Raw genomic sequence first — 18632 nt, forward strand, 5'->3', positions numbered from 1 at the left:
GTCTCATGAAAGAGTACTAACAGCATCTCATAGTGGAGAAGAAAAGCCAAGCTGTACCAATTGCGAGCGCCAAGGGGAAACATGCGATTACAGTATAAGACTCAACTGGGGAGGCCGTTCAAAGAAAGATAAGACAAGTGCAGCCTCTGATGCTTCGAGTGCAGCGTCTGGCAGTCCGTACCAGTCCTCCTTCCCATTTGAAGAGAACGTCTTTTCGTCTGCCCCGGAACCACCCGTGCAATCACAACACACACGATCAACATCAAGAACATCTCCACCTAGATCTACGCATTCCATTGATCCAGCTTTGATGCAAAAGCCGCATGATGCTATCCGTACTGAAGCGATGGGTGCGGACCTCTACCTTCAAAACCAAACGTTCACGTCCGTTCCCTACAACCATACACAGTATCAGAGTACTGTTGACGCTCGGTCGCATGTCGCGTATGATTCGGGTGCTTCCAACTCCCGTAATGCTGGCTTCACATATGCCAATCCTACGATGCCGCCGCCACTGCCGGGTTCAATGGATTCGATGCCCAAACGCCATCAGTATGGCTTCTCTACAGACTCGAACACACCAACATTACCAGACGCAAATTCGCCGAACACACTTTCACCGACGCCATACAGTCCCTATTCGGCTATGCCGCTAACACCCATGTCAATCGGCTCAGAAGGAAACATTATGCAAACCTCGTCAACACCGCAAAATTCAGCCCAATCACCGCCAGATCTCCGCCGTGTGTCCGTCCAGTCTCTCATCAATGATCTCCCGAGAAAGAGGTCACGGCCGGCCGGTGACGAGGTTGGACGTGGCCGACAATATCCAATTGCTGATTCTGCGTTCACCACCTACGGATACGACTTGGGTCTCCCTGATATCGACACTCCGAGGAATGACGACTTCTCTGCTATTGCCATTTTCAGCCCGCAAAGCAACACCATGGGATTTAATGATGACACAACCTATGGTAGCGCTGATCCCCACGGCAAAGACATGGCATTCGAAAGCGGGGGCTACTATGCAAAACCAGTTCCGATCAGGATTTCGAAGTCTTTAGAACCACTACCGTCGCTGCTCGTAGAGAACCAGATGAATCTCTTGTACTTCCATCACTTCATCAATCACACAGCGCGGGTTCTTGTCAATCATGACTGCGAGCGGAATCCCTTTCGCGAGATTTTACCAGAGAGTAGGTAAACATCAATCTTCATAAATCATTGTTAACATGAGCAGTGGCTGTACAAGATGAGAACATCATGAATCTTCTTCTCGCGTATAGCGCGGCACACCGAGCACGCATGCTCAATCACCCCGAGCCCTCAAATCGCATCGCCGTCTGGGTGCAAGACGTATTCCCCAAACTACGTGAAGCGCTCAACGATGATCCCAACACTGTATCGGATAGTACTTTAGCCGCAGTGATAATGATGGCGAGTCTGGAGGTTATATCTTCTGGAACATTCGAAGTACCCGTATCCTGGCAAAGCCATCTGACTATGGCACGGCAGATGATCATCCAGCGTGGCGGACCAAAGGGCATGGGGCGGCATGATCGTGTGGCCTACTTCCTCTCGCGTTGGTTCGCATACCTCGACGTCCTCGGCTCACTAAGTGGGAACAAGAACGACACACCTCTTGGCTCCTTCTACTGGTCTAGCGAAAACGCTTCCGCGGACGAAGATTTTGAGATCGACTGTCTAATGGGCTTTACAACAAGATGTGTCGGGTCCCTGGCCCGTGTTTCTGAACTAGCGAAGCGCTGTGAACCGCAGCGCATTGATGAAGAAGGCAACGTGAGGGAGGGTTGGACACCTAGCCCTGAGATTATAGAGGAAGCCGTTGAGCTTCGTCACGCACTGGAGGAAGGCTTACTAGGCCGGAACATCAGGAAAGGATGCAACCACCGCTCCAGTACCTCCTCTGAATCTGAAGGTGCATGGGATGCAACCGAGATCTACGCGACCAACGAATTATTCCACTGGGCGGGTCTAATCCACTTGTATCGTCGCGTTCTCGGAAAACCCGTCATGGACCACGAAGTTCAGCAAGCCGTGCGAGAGATTGTGGGCCTACTGTACAAGATCCGGAGAGGAAGCACAGCAGAGGCATGTTTGATCTTTCCCATGTTTGCTGCTGGCTGCGACGCGCAAGACGAAGGACAGAGAGAGAAAATCATCGAGCGGCTGAGGAGTGTGGAGGGCTTCGGACTGAACCATGTAAGCTCCTGTTATCAGAAAGTAAAGGCTGATTTGCTTATTTCGTATTAGGTGCCTAAGATCAGTACGCTCATGAAGAGCGTCTGGGATACCGGTAAACCATGGGAGTCGCTCGTCTCTGGTGAGTTCTTCGGTTGAGAACACCTTTGTGAGGAGATATTGCATTGCCAACTTGGGTCCACGAATCGATGCGATGACTATGACGAAGATCTACCTAGTGCTAGTAATACTGCAGTCATGCCAATCCCGTACATTTAAGTTGAGAGAACAAAGAACCCGACAGTATGGCTATTCGGTGGATTGATAAAATTGGTTTCTGGGCAATGAGGCTTGCGTTGCCCATGCAGAGTCAGCGCAAAGATGGCGTCCGTCGATCGCACACCCTCGACGCCGGTTATGGGTGAAGCGGTAGACTGACTGATTTGAGGGCCCGAAAGACGGGAGCGTGGTGGGTGTGAGGCTTGAAAGAAACTTGGCGCGAATATCAGACTGATGTGATATTACGAAGGAAGGCAGCGCAGCACATGAGCATTAGCATGAGCAGAGAGGCAGATCAACCGGCGACAACCAATTGAATGTAGGAATGCCGTATATCTGAGGGGTATCATCCATCCATCTGATATACATATCATCATATTATACAAATGCCCTCCATGAAGCCTCAAACCCTCTGACCCACCACACCAGCATCCACGCACCAAAATTCCCACCCTCACCAAGGCCACCAACCCCCTCTAGCAACTCTCCCCACAGCCCTCGTCCCCTTCCCCACCTCATCAGCCCCCTCCCTAACCTCCTCCACAACCGCATCAACCGCCTGTCCAAACTCCTCCCTCTCCCTCTCCATTGCCTCAGTAGCCTGCCCCCACTTCTGCTGCGCCATCCACCGCTGTTTCTCAATCGCCTGCCGCAGCTCCTCCTGCAAATCGCGTATCTCGGCCTTTGTGTCGTGTGTCTCTTCGATGGTTTCGAGTTTGTACCACAGGTAGTAGGTGAGTTGGTATGTGAAGAGGGCGCCGAGGAAGCATTTTAGGAGGGGCGAGCCGAAGGTGCCGTAGTATGCGCCCTGTGGGAGGTTTGTTAGTATAGACAACGGAGGGAGGGTGGTTGTTGGGGTATGACGTACTACCCGCGATGGCTCTTTTGGCGGCGGTGCTGAGTTTGGGTTTGGCGGCGAGCTGGGGGGATGCGGTGGTGCTTCGGCTGCGTATGTTCTTCGGGATGTCTGGCCTATGCGATTGGGTATCGCGCTTCTACTCCATATCGACCGTGTTGCTCTGATGTGATTCATGGTGTCGTAAAGCTGCCAACTTTTGTCCCCGCTTCTGAGCTGGTTCGGTCGCCGCTGCGTGGTCGCCAGGTATTGCGGGAGGGGAGGTGTCGAAGAACGAAAAGTATAACGTTGGGTTGTTTGCGAATATGCGACACAGATTATTGCGCCGACGGTGGTAGAGCTCTCCACGTGCAAAGAAGCGCAGATACGACAAAAGTGCCTCCAGACAGAAAACGGTATAAACCTCCGTCCACTATCTCCGCGTATTCAGCTAATGCCGGTACCCTAGCGCCGCCGCACAGACCCACGCGATGCACTTTCCAAAGGGAACACGTTCACCATACAACTTGAACCCTCATTTCCGCTTCTCTTCTCCCCTCTTACCAGACACTAGACGCTCGCTTCCTTTTTCCCGAAACCTCCCTGGACCGCGCGATTTACAGCCACCTACTCGTTCCACGTACACAAACACACATAACAATGGTACGATACCACCCCCTTCGCGGCGCAATGGAGCGGCTCTCCCTTTTGTCGCATACACGCAACAGATGGAATAGGTAGCTAACCATGGCCACCAATCCTACAGGCGCAAACACCACAACAACGCCAGGCAAACATGCGTTTCGCCAAGGCGCAGGAGAAGAAGATGGGCAAGCCCGAGTCAACGGAGCCCGTGGTCAAGAAGAGGGCGCCTCAGAAGAGCCCCATTAGCAGGTTCTGGATCAGTACGTTCTTCTCGCCCCGTGGTCTATATTGTTAGATCTTGTAAGGACATGTACTGACTACTATTCCCACAGTTGTTCTTGCTTTCATACTAGTCGGCGGTCTGCTCTTCGAGGTCCTTAAGCTCTTCTTTTAGAAAGCTGGGGTGATGCGACGCGATGCGATCGATTACCGGACGAACACGACTTGGAACTCTGACATTCGATTTCGATTCTACAAACATGGGGGGACTACACAAAGCACACATACATGCTTGGAGAGCGGAGAAAAGGGAGCAGTTGGGGGAAGCTTGGAGGAGCAACTTGGCTTTGAGGCCACTTTCTTGCGTCAACTATATAGGGGATACGGCGTTATAGAGGCATCATTGCGGCATCAAGGGGACTTGGTATAGCCGATTTTGTGGTAGCAAAATACCATTGAGCATTTGACATTCCATTTGTCCAAGACCAAGACACCCATCTGCAGCGTGCCTAGGCTACTACTCCTCAGGCGCATCTGCACCCTCATCCATGACCACAGTACGCCTCTTCTTTTTCTTCTTCTTGACTTTGCCTTCTTCCTCGCCCTCAGCTGCGCCTTCAGCTGCGTTCTCGTCTTGGCCCTCGGGTTTGACCTTCTTCTTTTTCTTCTTCTTGATAGGCGCTGCTTTTTCCTCTCTACCAACTTCCGCTTCCGGTGGAGGCGTTTCGGCTGGCTCATCTCCTTCCACAGCAACCTTTCTGACCTTTCTCTTCTTTTTCTTGACGGCGACTTCTTCTTTGACGTGTAATCTCTCGCTCGCTCGCTGCATCTCAAGCCGTAGTCGCTCGACTTCCTGGAGCGCCTTCTTCATCTCCGCGTCTTCCTGGGCCTTCCTTTCGACTTCGAGTTGAGTGAGCTTGCGATTTGATATGCCTTCGTCATCCAAGCTCAACGACCCAAGACCGGAGCTGTCCACCTGCAACAGTGATTTTTTCGTCTTCCCTGGACGTGGTTGCACGATGTCATCTCTCGAAGCGTCTGGTGCAGCAGGTCCAAGTGTCTCATCGCCCATGATGTCGACTTTGCGCACAGGCTTGCGCGGACTCCGCGATCGCGGTAGATGTTCAGACGATGACCCTTTGCTGTCGAGATTGAGCTCCATGATTGGAATTGAATCGATATCGAGTTCGTTGTTCTCCCTGTTGCCATCTCGCACTATCCTACTCAGTGGTGTGACTGCGCCGCTGCCCTTATCCGCTTCGGGGTCGATGTAGAACGGATCATCTTTGTAGCGTTCTTTTCTTTCAGCTTTCCGACGCGCAATGATATCAGCGTCCAGATATTCATCCTCCGCTGCGTTTTGGTATGATGTAGGTTCTTTATGCGGGGCATCCAGGCGATCTGCAGCCGGTGCAGCAACAGCAGGAGGCTCTGAGTATGCCGCTGCAGGCTCCGAATAAGCCGCATATACATCATCCTCCTCTGTCTCAAAGCCTTCTGCATCAGCTGTGTGGAGCAAATGCTGTAGGTTGGGATTGATTGGTGTATCTAGATCCAGATCTTCGGGCATAGGAACCTTGCGTTGAGCACCAGGAGCGACCGGGTTCAGCTCAGCACCAGAAAAGAGGGCAGGTATAGCTTGGGTGAGGAGTAGAGGTGGATCGGTGAATGCGTCCTGGTCCGCGCTAGCAGCAGTGCCTGATGCAGCTTCTGCCGCGAGACGCATTAGTTCAAGGTACTCAACTGCCCGTTCCTGGACTTCCAGACTAGGGTGTGTGGAGAGCGGCTCCAAGAAGTGGATGATACGAGCCATGAGGAGGGACATTAGCGTTTTACGCTCCGGAGTCCACGAGACTTGATCGTTTCCAGCCATGCTAGAGAAGACCTTGGGTATCGCTTGCAGATATACAGCGAGCGTCCTCGAAGATAATTGGAGAGAAGATGGGTGTAGCAGAGAGGTCATGACTGGCTCTGGGCGGGTGAGGTAGTTGGCGTACTCTCCAACCAGCCAGCCAGCGTATTCCAGTACACCTTGACCGCCGTTCCCGGATGCTGGGAACATTTGGTCTCTTCGATCAACGAGCACGAGCGACTGTGCGGCATCTATAGCTTCTGATCGAACGCTCTTCACCCGAATGGCAACGTTCTGCAATTCGTGTCCGATGCCACCACCAATGTCGTCTGAATGTTCTATTTCTTCCTCCTCTTCCATAACCGAGGTTGCTTTTGTTGCCGGTGATACCCTGACTAGCTGAGTAAGTACATCAATGTACCATTCGAAGTCGGCGATGTTGCTATAAGTATCGCGTGAGCACATCTCCAGGATCCTCCGAATGACGCTTATCCTGTAGTCGTCTGGCAGTGGCGGCGGCTGGTCAGATTTCTGTTCGTGCTGAGGTAGATTCTCTTCTGCGTCGGAGTCGTCGTCACCATAAGGTGATATGCCAGTCAGCCTACCTCGGTCATTGTTGGGATCGCTCGCCGCTGAGGCAATTGGTGCATTTCGTAGCTGTCGCATCAGCCGTCCAACAATCGCTGTGAGGTTGTCTGCATTAACCATGCCAACTACTAGATCCAAAGCACGCATTCGTATTGAGATATCGGGGTCGTCTATGCATTCGAGGATGACGTCTTGCTGCTGGGAAACCAAGTATGGATGTGAGGTGACGATCTTCTCGAACGCGAGTAGTGCGACATATTTTACTGCAGATTGATGAGAAGCCAAACGTTGAATAACAGTGTATATTAGCTTACAGTTTGCATCTCCCTCTATGATCATCATGCCGCGTAGTTTGCCAACACATAGCTTCGCTACCTCCTCACCTTCAGCAGTGCCTTCTACGGCTTCTAGGATACCACCCTGTATGATACCACTGATACATTCGTAAAGTAACGACATAGCAGACGTCTCCCGTATAATCTTGGTCAATGGAGGTAGCAGTTTCTTGATGAGTCGGGGTTCTAATGGGGTTAATGTCGCAAACTAAGGCAGGTCAGCTCACGTTCTGGTGCTATGTCCTCTAAGCTCAGTGCTTACAAGTTTGATGAGCTTAATGGCCATCCAGTTGTTGCCTCCTTCTACTAAGAGATCGAATAGTCTCGGTGCAAGCGGTAGGAAGTCCTGTGGTCTCCGCCATCCCAGCTCGCACACGACGTTGACGATTGCCGCTGTGACGCTCGCATCCTCATTGTCATCTAGCAAGCGCTCCTTGATCTTAGGCCATGCGGGTCGCAGTGTCTCTGGATACACAAGAGCCAGCCGGTATAGTGTTACGACGGTCTTCTTCCGGACCATTGCGTGCGAATGCGTCAGCCGCGGTATTAGGTCGGAGAGGACCGAGTTGGCCATGCTCGGGTTTATGACGTGCGGTATCGCGCCTAGCGGGAGGGCGATGTACTGGGGACTCGAGCTCATGATGTCCTTCTTGAGCTGGTTCTCGGCGAGCACGAGAACTTCGGTATCCCGTCGAAAGCTCTGTACTGCGGCCAGGTAACCCGTGCGCTTCTGCTTGAACTTGGAGCTTGACATGACCTCGAGGACGTTGAAGCTGGCCCAAGACATGTCGTGGCCGAACATCTCGAGGTACGTGAGCTTCATGAGGGCCGTCGCCTTGAGGTCCATGTCGTTGGTCCGTATTTCCTTGCGACATTCTTTTATGCTCTCGGCGATGTACTCGCGCTCGCTGCCTTTGTGGTTTCGGAGGCCCCGAATGAGGTCGAAGAGAGATTTCTCGAACCTAGGGGACTGTTAGTCACGACACTTGTATTGGAGATTTGGTGAGCATTGCATTTTGGCGTGGCTCAGGCAGCGTCACGCAGTCGTGTGTCGAGGTGTGCAAGCGCGCGAGGAGGGGTAGGTGTGCAGCGTGAGGGTGAAGGTGGTGGGCGACTAGGCATCATCATTGGGAGGCGGTCGTCATGGCGGGCGTGTTTGGCGACATGAAAGCGGGCTCTAGTCGGTCGTCTGCAGGGAAAGCGAGTGCTTGTCGGGTCGAGGCTGTTGACGTGCACCTGGAGTCCAGAGGCTCCACTACCGAACGCCCGCTAGTTTCGCCGGCGGAAGCTTGGGACAGGCATCCCCATCAGCTTACCTAACTCGACATGCTTCTCCAGACACTCTGTCGCCATTGACACGCACCCGACACCTAAAGTCGACGCCCGCAGCCGCCAGCATGACACAAGCCAACCTCCTCTCTCCACCCGCGCAAATACCACCGCCCACCGCCCTCGCCCTGTCCCAAAAAGCCCCCCTCGTCCTCTCCACAACACCAACGTCGACGCTCCCGTGGCCCCTCTCACTGCTCTTCTCCCGCGAGACACCCGAAACATGGACCATCCACGAGAACCTCTTCCTGTCCACACTCCGCACCGGCGACGAGAATGCCGCCCTGTCAATTCTGCAGCGCCTCGAGGCCCGATTCGGCGACCACAACGAGCGCATCATCACATTGCGCGGCATCTACAACGAAGCAACGGCCCGGTCAGATGCCGAGCTGGAGAAAGTGTTCGAGGCGTATGAGAAGATACTCCGCGACGACCCCACCAACATGAGCATCCGGAAGCGGAGGGTTGCCGTGCTCAAGGCGCTGGGCAGGACCGCCGATGCCATCACCGCCGTGGCCGTGCTCCTGAAGAACAGCCCCACCGACTCCGAGGCATGGGCAGAGGCGAGCGAGCTGTATGCGAGCCAGGCAGCGTGGGGACAGGCGATATACTGCGCAGAGGAGGTTCTGCTCATCACGCCGAATGCATGGAGTGTGAGTACCACAGTGCCCCGACGATGCCATACGTGTACTAACCCGCCCTCAGGCTCACGCACACATTGCGACCCTACACTACCTCTCCACAGCCTCCAACAACCCACCCAGCCTCAGCTCCCTCGCCCTCTCACTAAAGCACTTCTGCCGCTCCGTCGAGCTCAACGACGCCTACCTCCGCGGCTACTACGGCCTCAAGCTCCTCACCACAAAGCTCAATGCCATACTCTCCGACTCCGACTCAGCAGCCAAGCGCAACACACAAGAAGACGATGACGTCCCCGTCCCCAACGCCCAAACCGTCGAGAAGCTCGAGGAAATCGCTACAAACAAGCTCGCAGAAATCATAAGGCAATACAAGTCAGGAAACAAGGCCTGGCAAGGCTACGACGAGGCCGAGATTATTGCTGCGCGGGAGCTGTTAGACAGAGACGGCAAGACGGAGCGGTGAGGGACTGCATCCGCAGCAAGTGACTGAAATGGTCATGAAACGGGGCGTTTTGGGCGTCTTTGGTGTAGACACGTGGAATACGTTCCTGGACAAAGTGTTTCCAGCACAGTTGCTAGATACCATTCCAAGTGACTTATTAATCAATCATCAACAAATCATAATGCAAACACCGAGAACAATCACGACTGCACATGTGTAGCCAGAGATGGAGTGAAGATTGTGCATACAAAGACGCTTAGCAAAGGGTATATATCCATAATTATTATTACGAGAAGAAGCCCGTCAGCTCCCTCTCAAGCTCAATTCCCTCGTATGCCCTTTCCCGCCATCTTCGTCCCTGACCAGGTTCCACGCTCCGAAAAAACAACACCGGACCCTTTCATGCAGATCAGAAGAACAAAGATAGATGGATCGTTTCCCAATTTACCCCACACCACAAATGCCCTAATGTGGATATATCTGCCGTCGATGCTGGATGCTAGATAAGACAGCCTAGCGGAGCCGAAACGAAGAATAAGTAAGAAGAAAGAAATAAGAAGAAAAAGGTAAAACAACGCCTAGAGTTACTGTAACATGTATGTTTTCCTTCGGTTCAACAGAAACAACGAAAACGCCACCTGTAAATGCCGGTAGATGAAAAAGAGAAATACAAGAATCTCGGCCATGGGCCATGTTAAATCGCTTCCATATATCTTCAAGAAAGTGGTGGTGGAATGGGAGGAGGAGGAAAGAACAATTAACGGGACTCGTTTCTTCTTGTTGTTTTTCTTTCCCTGGAACCATGATATCCGTTGTACGCGGGCGTTTCTAATGTAATGCGTTTGTAGGTGCGATGAGAAAAAGGTTCGTGTATGCGTCGCGAATGTGCGTGACAACACCTAGATGTTGAGACCGCGAGTGAGATCTTCAAGTCCGGAGCTGTTGTTCTCCTTGCCCTTGGAGTGCTTGTTCTTGCGTGCAGCCATCTTGCCCCAGTCTTCGTCCGCGTCGTCCGTCTCAGCGGGGGCCATCATTTGCGGGCCGGGGCTACCCTTCTTCAAGATGCCCTTGATGGTGCTGGTCCTAGCCTGGTTTGCGCCGCCGCCCGAGGCTTGGAGTGTCATCGAGGTGCCGTTGGAGACGGCGTCGGAGTGGTTGACGACAGGTCGGTACCTAGCAGACAGACCAATGTTAGAACGCTCGGATGGGGCGATGGAGGGAGTGTACCCTGGATTCGGGCCCATGAACGACATGGCGCGCTGCTGTGGTTGGTTTCCGTTGCCTGACATGAAAGACATCGGTCGGTTTTGTCCGTTCGGTACATTGAGAAAACCCCCGCCTCCCATTGTACTGCCCATCGTGCTACCCGCGTAGCCGGGGTTGGGCATCGCCATCGACATCCGGGGATCTTGTTGGGGCTGCTGCTGCATCATCTGTAGCTGCATTTGCTGCATGGCGATCATCTGCTGCATTTGTTGCATCTGCTGCATCTGCTGCATGTAGTCGTTCCCTTGCTGCATTGGGTATCCCATCTGTCCCATGCCCATTCCCTGCATTTGCCCACCCATCATGGGGTTCATCATGGGGTTCATGCCGTTCATCATGGGCATGTGCGACATCCGCATCGGGTTCTGAGGCTGGCCGTTCGTGTTCATTTGCTGTCCGAGAACACCAGTGAAAGGCCCTCCCTGGGGCTTTTTCGCCGAGGCACCGCCCATGTACTTTTGCTTGGTCATGTCCCTCATCTGGATCTGGTCCACGAGCGAAGGCTGCGACATACCAGCATCTTGATACATCATGTTAGGGCCCATGCCCATGTCTCCAGCAATCGAGCCGCCTGCGACTGATCCAGGACCACGCGCAAAGCCATTGAAGCCCATGGACTCTCGGTTCGTCGGCCGGACCAAGCCTCCTCCAATGAAAGAGGAGTTGTACGGATCCTGGGGCAAATGTCTCGCGAAAGCAGGCAGATTTCCTTGGCCCATGCCGCGTTGACTCATGGCACCTGCTGAGGCCGGGCGATCGGGTATGTAGGAAGGCATCGAGTTCGTCGGTTGACTGGGGAATCTGTTGCGAGCTTGACTTGGGAAGCCGTGTTGGGCGAGGATACCCAGCGGTACATCCTCATCTTCCCATTCTTCGGCCTTCATGGAAGTTTCCGACGGGAAGCCCATGTGATCTGCTCCCGGCTCTGCAAGACCCCCAGGAGCTGTGGTAGACCGTCGCATAGCCTCGCGGGCAAAGTGCATCTGCTGATTCTTGCGTCTCATGAGCTCTTCTTCCTCTCTTCTTTTGATAGCATCCTCCTCGTCCTCGTAGTCTTCGTCGTCGGAGCTTTCCTCAGGTGGTGGCTTGTTCATTTGCTTCTTTTGGTATTCCCTGAATTCGGCCTGCGACATTACTCTCCTACCAGCCGCTGTACCAGGGACGGATGCAGTATTGCTGTCTGAGGCTACTACAGTAGGTTTCTTTGCTGTCGTGATTTGTTGCTTGGGGGCAGGCTTCGACGGCGCGAACAAGTCTTCGTCCTCAGCGTCATTGTATGGAGAGGCCGTCCGAGCGAGGGAAGCTTTGGGGGTTGTGTTTGTGGTCGTGCTCGAAACAGTGGCTGATCGAGATGAATAGGGGGTCTGGTAGGAATTGGCAGACGACGTTGAGGTGGAGTTGAGCTGTTGTTCCGGAGAGCTTTCACGATATGACTTCCTATCGGTATATGATTTGCGTACGAACTGTGCATCTGCATCTTCGAAAGTAGGTGCTGGTTGGAAGGTTGGGCTTTCTGAGGCGACTGGCGCATACGATGAGTATTTGTGGGGAGGCGGCGGCGGCGGCGGCGAGTCGTTGTCTGAGTTCGGAGAAGCCATGAGGTTGTCGGTAGAGTTGCGACTGTCCCAGCTCTTCATTGGCGGTTCAATGCCAGTGGGCGGTAGAATCTTGATGGGTTCTGCTTGGAACGTGCGCTTCTCCGAAAGCAGTGAGCGTCCTGCGGTCTCTCGTTGAATTTCGGGAGATTCCTTGCGGCTTAAATGGCCAAACATGTCATCCTCAAAGCCGCCGAAGTTCAGATCCCCCTCGAGCTTGGGCGGGACTGCAGTGCTCGCGTAGCTGGATGTGGTCATGGCGCGATTTCTGCCACTCCACCCTGTCCCTGACAGATCCTTGTATGAGGAGACGCCGGAGCTTGACTTGGGCAATGAGGGAAGATTCTTGCGGAAAGCGCTCACCGACGACGGAGCCGGAGAGCTGTTGTGTTGTGAGACGGCCGGTCGAGGGATATTAGTAAAGAGGTTGTCGTCGGAGCTGGTGTCGGTGGAAGAAGGAAGTGTAGAGGTGGAGCCATGTTGGCCATTGGCGTAGGGTCTCGAATTGGAAAATTGAGTCCCACTGCTTGACTTGCTGTCGCTAATTAAAGGGTCAGTCCGGCCGACGCTATGACTAGTGGATACGAAGCTTACCGTTTTGACGATCCTGGAGACTCATCGTCAACGGACTGGTTGCGATTTTTGCTGCCAGGATGGCTGAAGCCGCTGAAGCGAGGAAACTTTGATGATCTCTCTTTTTCCTGTGTCTTGCGCTGCTCTTTTGCCTTTTCTACTTCCGTCTTGCTCAGCACCCGGAAGGCACCAGAATCAGCGGGTGCAGTTGTGGTGACTGGGCTCGTTGCGATGTCGACTTCGTCGAACACATTGCCCTGAGACTTCCGACGGGCGGTGAATATCCCTAGGCCTGGCTTGCCCATGTTGATGAGTTGTGGTTTCCAAGTACGAGAAGCGACCAATGCCTCGGGCGGCCTATTCTGATGTGAGATGCGCTATCATATACTCCAAGACGGGCGATGCGTGGCGGTTGTGGTCGATGAAGGAGCGACGGGTGCGGTCAGGAAGGAGCCAAACGTGGGGATGGGCAGGTAACGAATGGACGACTTGATCTAAACGTCTGGTATTAGCTCTGATTTGCGTGCCACTGGCGATGCAGGGTGCTGGCGCAGTGTCGAGAGATGAGGTGAGCGGGCGCGGCGGGTGTTGCTGTGAGAGCTGAGTCGGGAGCGTCGTTGAGGGCAACTTCGTATTACCGCGTTTCAACGTCAGGGCCGTGTCGATCTAGCCGCGTATTGATAATATTATGCGCCTCGAGGGATTCGCTTGCAGCACGCGGGGGCAGGAAAGCTCGTCGTGGCAAGATGCGCCTCTGCCACTTTCCAGCGCATCGCCTGGGCCGCTTGTTGGTTTCGAGTGCGGCGTTGCTCAATCCTTCCGGGGCCCGGGAGTTGGGTGGGTTGGGTGTGCGACTTACCAGACACGAGGCGGGTAGCAGCAGCAGCACCTGTTCAACGAGTGACAATGTCTAATTGCAGACGGCGGAGACGCGATGATGTAGTCGGAGGGCACGCGCGGAGAAAACGGCGGGATCATGAACGAGTATAAGGGCGCGCACGGATGGCACAAAGCGTAGTCAGGAGTGCGCCGTCCCATCATCTTCACTCGACTGCCCACTGCCCTCTCGCTCGGCCGGGCCTGCATCTGCCTAGGTACCGAACCAATGGCATCCGCCCGCAGTAGGCATAGCGCCAAATCGAGCGGCCATGAACTGCCATGTTGGGTTTTGCCATGTACAATTGCGTCTTGACGGCCATTGAAGTTTGCCCACGGCGCGCCAAACGCTGGTACGATTCATGCTGTCTTGCACGTAGCTGCGAGGCTGCCGTGCAGCTTCACACATAAGCCCTACTACCTGTTGAGTCGACGGCTGCAAACTGCTGGTCGAGGGTGCTGGTACAGTAGTGTAGCCTCCTAGTCCGACCACCATCCATGTCCGGGACCCTCATGCCAAAATTAGATGGCTAGGCCAAGAGAACTCATCAACCATGGTCTTTCCAGGGCCGCACGCTCGTTGCTCGCTACCTGATAACAACGCCTGATCGACAGTATCGACGCGCAGTCCGGTCGACGTCATCAACACTTGCCATGTGCAAATTCTCACTGCGCCTGGTGTTTCGGCCCTGGACACAAGACCCTTCGTATTACACTGCTCCACAGCATAACGGACCCTCTCGGACCATGCCCGCGGTCGGCGCGATACCGTCGAGCCAAAATTACAACCAGCCCACATCTGTCTAGCGGCCCTGTTCCATAGGCACCGTGGAAGCTTGAATGGCTGTGAGTCGAGCCACAAGCCAGGGCTGTCGTTGCTTGTGATTACTGCACGCCAGGATATGTGATGCTCCATTCAGCCTGCAGACTCCGAGATGACACTTCTGCAAGACGAGACGCTTCGCCGCCCGGGCACTTCTCTTGCTCGTGCCTAACATGCAGCTGCCTGCAGGCTCGCTACCCGGTGCGAAAACATCGCCCAAGCCCGCGCGCTTGCTCTAAACCCTGCTGGATTCCCGTCTTAACGATATCTAGCTAAGAGAAGAAAGCCTGTTTACACTTCACATTCACTGCGCGCATTTGTTGTTGGGCGCACAAATTGCTTTGGATGATTTCCCTCCCAGATCGATCTCAGGAGGCTGCTGGTGGCTTGCCAATGTTGCCATGATGAGAGCACAGACGCTGCCGGGCAGGCCGCTACTGCATATTTCTCCTTATGGCTACACGCATGCAAGCCAATACCAACCTCGCTGATCTGGAGGGAAGCGTTCAGTTCGTGAACTGCGACCACCTCTCTCCACCGCTCTGGCAGCACGTCATGATTACCGTTATTTTGCGGCCCTTTTTTGAGGCAAAGCACTCCGAGCTGTTGCCGGGTCTGTAACGCGTCTCGTCGAGAGAGTTTTTCTTGTTCCAATCGTACGATTTGCTGCGCTTCTGCAGCTGCATGGGCTGAACGCGGCTCGCCAGCTTCCCGGGCGCTCGCTGTTGGCTTGCACCCTAGAGTCGTGTTCGACGAAGCGCTGCAGCATTACTGCGGGACATGACGCCGTCTCTTTTAGCTCTCCCGCCCCTCATTAATTCCAACCTCTCGTTTGCTTCAATTTCAACGTTCTGTTCACCCCGCCTGCGAACGCGTAATCGTGTACGGGAGATCTCTGGGGGTCGGTCAGCTAGCCTCACCCTACTTGCGTCTCAACACGTTCGATCGATCTGCGCTCGGCTCTCACTGTCAGCTCGGCTCCTGGAGATCAGCCGACCCAAATCGGTTGGCATTCGCTCATATCGCATGTGTTCCCAGCTGGTGACAGAACTTTTTGTTAACTGTACAAAGTGTTCATTGCCGGTGCCTTGTTTCTGAACTCGCGCGGTAAGTAGCAAGCAGGACCTGCCGGCTTTTCAATCTCGCTTTATCCACATTGCTATCACGACTCCTTGTCTTAGCATCCTCAATGCCAAGACGTCGCAACAGGATTGCGGAAGGTCCAATGAAGGAATTTCGGCGAGACCGTTACATCCTCGATAGTCTTCTGTTATGACCGCGTCAACTTTGTAGCGAGTCTCGGGCATTTTGCTTCTTTGCTGTCGGCTTCACCTAGTTTGCTTTGTTTTCCGTTTCTAGTCTGTTGCCATCCGCCCGGTACCGTGTGGAGACGGGACAGAACACTCATGCAAGAGACGTCTCTGCGTACGGTCATGAGACTCGATAGCGGCGTATGTCCGGGCTAGGACCATGGTCGCATCTGACAGGTCTGGTGAATGTAACGGCCGTGTATCGGAAGACGACAGCATTCTTCTGCTCGAATGGGCGCACACAAGGCGACTGTGTAGACGCCGTACTGATCACACCTGCGGTACTTTAGTTTTGACGCAGGGTAATGCTAAGAGCTCACGCGCCGTTACGTCGATCGAGATGAGCAGGTGGGATCAGGTTTTTACATATCCGAGAACATCTGTCGCTGAGAAAGAATGGGTGGCACTAGGAACTAGGAGAAAAGGTGCTGGTGAAGACAGGTAGCTTGAGTGTGCTCTAAGGGCAGGCACGCTACGACTGAGTGCAGCTTCCCAAATATCTGCACCAAGGCTACCGCGGACTCACCGAAGCGCATGGACGCTCGAAAGGGTCCAATGACGCAACTGCGTAAACAGTGACAATGTTCACTCTAGCCCCAACACTGCAATTGCTTCTTCTCGTCTGGTAGTCTGACCCCCACACTTCACTGGCGCTACTCCACGACTTTCCTCTTACATCGGCGGCAATACCAGCAATCAGGCCTCAGCAGAACGCGGGAAAAATAAAGCCTGATCAGCTTCCGCGCAACATGCCGACTGGGTTCCTCGATCTTCCGCCCGAGCTCCGCAACGAGGTCTACAGTATTCTTTGGGAGGGTATCATACACCCACGTCAACCTAGGAAAAGACTGAACAGGTCTGCAGCCTACATTAACATAGAAATCTGCAAAGCAGGTGGCCTGACGCCGATGTAGGCTCTAAGCCTGTTCAGCTTTTTTCTTGTATAAGGGGCACCTGTTTTTGAGAAGTACTGTGACGCCCGGAACTGTGCTGGTGGGACAGCACACGGTCAATGGCTCGTCCGTACGCGGTACGCCAACCGCCATCACATGGATACTGGAGGCAGTATTCAATCGTCTTGTTTCCCCACTTCATCCCATCACATTACAGAAGACCCGCAATGCATCCCCTCTCTCCGCAATTTGGAAGATGGACAGATATTGCGTTCATGCATGGGTCGCTAACTGCCGAACCTGGGCATATTAGCCTCATATACCGTTTCAACTGACCGGAGAGAAGGCCCCATCCATAGCCAGATAGGTCTGAACTTCAGCTGATAGTCATAAAAAGAGTCATATCAACATGTTGAACCATTGAAGTAAAGTAGACTTGATATCAGCCGCACCTACTTGCAAGAATGCGCAACCTCATCGCCACCGTGGTCATTGCCTTTGCAGCACAGATCTTCGCAGCATGTACCCGCGAAGCCCTCAAATCTATCACAGACGAGTTCCTCGCTGCTCAAACTGCGGGACAAACAACCTTCCCTTCCCTTTCTAGCACCGTCGCATACACCGAAAACCGGAAGAGCGTCGACATCAAAACTGGCATCCTCTCCAAACCCATGAAAATCGACCATGCCCGAGCCCAACACGACACAACTCAATGCGCTGCATTCACTGAGTTTATTGTCACCAACACCGCCGCGCCGTATGTAATCGCAACGCAACTCCGTCTCGACAACAGCACAAAAGTCTCGCAAATTGACACCATCTGGACAAGCAAAGGAGACTGGCTCTTCAACGTCACAGGCACATACTACTGGGCCACGCGCGAGAAGTGGGATCCCATCCCCGCCGCCAACCGCGATACGCGAGCTGTCATCAAAGCAGCAGGAGACGCCTACTGTGACCTCTTCAACAACAAAAGCGTCACAGTGCCCTGGGGCTCGCCGTGCGCCCGCCTCGAAGGTGGTGCGTATACAGGCAAGGGTGAGGCGACAGACAGATGCGATGTCGGTGTTCCGAGCGGTGTACCTCTGGTAAACAGGCAATATGTTATCGACGAAGAGTATGGGACTGTGGATATTATCATGGATTTTGGAGGTGTGGCAGGACAGGTTGGGGCTGATGGGTTGCCGGATAGTCATGAGTTTAGGGTTGAAGGGGGGAAGTTGAGGTACGTGCATACGCTTTCAAGCTGTGGTGGGAAGGCGTGCATGTAGGTTTTGGATGTATTAATGTGCGTGTTTGGGCACATGAGGGTCAGGGGTTTTAGGCAATGAGTAGAACGAAGTTGAATGTTCGATGTATATGAGAACCATGTGATGGTCACTTGCTAGCAGGGCAAAAGGGGACTTTAGCCGTATCAAAAGTTAGTATTACTCTTGCATTCTGGAGAGGCCGTTGTTATGCTATAGGGGTTTTTAGGTCATAGGTTATGGTAGAGATAATCCCGATACCAACAGAGGGCTCACTTCTCAATCATCCTTACCACTACTCTCGCCATGTTCAACGTGTGCGCACAGTTTTCCCTTCGAAACTCCATCAGGCTTCAATCCCCATACCACATCACCACATCTCCGTCAGCATCATACCACGCCTCTGCACAGCCTCTTACGTCCAGGTAATCCACCCACTCATCATTCTCTACGGCCAGTGCTTTCGGTACTCTCTTCAGAACACCAGATGCATTGCCATCGAATCCGCCAAGAAGTGACGTATCTGCTTGGGTTGTCTCCGTCTCGTCTCGCACAACGTGGTGGTTGATGGATTCGCGGACATGTGGAGCTTGTGGCGCGTCTGTCATGACGACATCCCCGGACTCGTCGATGGAAGAGGCGCCGTGTATGATTCCATTTCTGCAGACGAGTCTCTTTTCAA

The 18632-nt window shown here is 53.6% G+C and overlaps 7 protein-coding genes across 7 annotated transcripts; 4 read left to right on the plus strand and 3 right to left on the minus strand.

The window, feature by feature from the left end:
- Nucleotides 1–502: 502 nt before the first annotated feature.
- Nucleotides 503–2361, plus strand: J4E85_005331 (uncharacterized protein; the record flags this gene model as incomplete). The annotated part of the gene is made up of 3 exons (XM_051469580.1): nt 503–1196; nt 1241–2223; nt 2275–2361. The coding sequence occupies 3 exons, from the start codon at nt 503–505 to the stop codon at nt 2359–2361; spliced, it is 1764 nt and encodes a 587-aa protein (XP_051326411.1).
- Nucleotides 2362–2935: 574 nt separating this feature from the next.
- J4E85_005332 (uncharacterized protein) lies at nt 2936–3514 on the minus strand (the record flags this gene model as incomplete). Its single annotated transcript, XM_051469581.1, has 2 exons — nt 2936–3289; nt 3350–3514. 2 exons carry the CDS (start codon nt 3512–3514, stop codon nt 2936–2938), a joined length of 519 nt encoding a protein of 172 aa, XP_051326412.1.
- A 598-nt stretch (nt 3515–4112) lies between these two features.
- J4E85_005333 (uncharacterized protein) lies at nt 4113–4355 on the plus strand (the record flags this gene model as incomplete). Its single annotated transcript, XM_051469582.1, has 2 exons — nt 4113–4221; nt 4294–4355. The coding sequence occupies 2 exons, from the start codon at nt 4113–4115 to the stop codon at nt 4353–4355; spliced, it is 171 nt and encodes a 56-aa protein (XP_051326413.1).
- Nucleotides 4356–4697: 342 nt separating this feature from the next.
- On the minus strand, nt 4698–7970 carry J4E85_005334 (uncharacterized protein; the record flags this gene model as incomplete). Its single annotated transcript, XM_051469583.1, has 4 exons — nt 4698–6883; nt 6935–7163; nt 7218–7917; nt 7942–7970. 4 exons carry the CDS (start codon nt 7968–7970, stop codon nt 4698–4700), a joined length of 3144 nt encoding a protein of 1047 aa, XP_051326414.1.
- A 382-nt stretch (nt 7971–8352) lies between these two features.
- On the plus strand, nt 8353–9388 carry J4E85_005335 (uncharacterized protein; the record flags this gene model as incomplete). The annotated part of the gene is made up of 2 exons (XM_051469584.1): nt 8353–8937; nt 8990–9388. The coding sequence occupies 2 exons, from the start codon at nt 8353–8355 to the stop codon at nt 9386–9388; spliced, it is 984 nt and encodes a 327-aa protein (XP_051326415.1).
- An 878-nt stretch (nt 9389–10266) lies between these two features.
- Nucleotides 10267–13106, minus strand: J4E85_005336 (uncharacterized protein; the record flags this gene model as incomplete). The annotated part of the gene is made up of 2 exons (XM_051469585.1): nt 10267–12610; nt 12823–13106. 2 exons carry the CDS (start codon nt 13104–13106, stop codon nt 10267–10269), a joined length of 2628 nt encoding a protein of 875 aa, XP_051326416.1.
- A 4061-nt stretch (nt 13107–17167) lies between these two features.
- On the plus strand, nt 17168–17974 carry J4E85_005337 (uncharacterized protein; the record flags this gene model as incomplete). Its single annotated transcript, XM_051469586.1, has 1 exon — nt 17168–17974. The coding sequence occupies one exon, from the start codon at nt 17168–17170 to the stop codon at nt 17972–17974; it is 807 nt and encodes a 268-aa protein (XP_051326417.1).
- Nucleotides 17975–18632: the final 658 nt, after the last annotated feature.

Source organism: Alternaria conjuncta (assembly GCF_024043145.1).
Source record: "Alternaria conjuncta strain BMP 0040 chromosome Unknown scaffold_7, whole genome shotgun sequence".
Lineage (NCBI taxonomy): Eukaryota > Fungi > Ascomycota > Dothideomycetes > Pleosporales > Pleosporaceae > Alternaria > Alternaria conjuncta.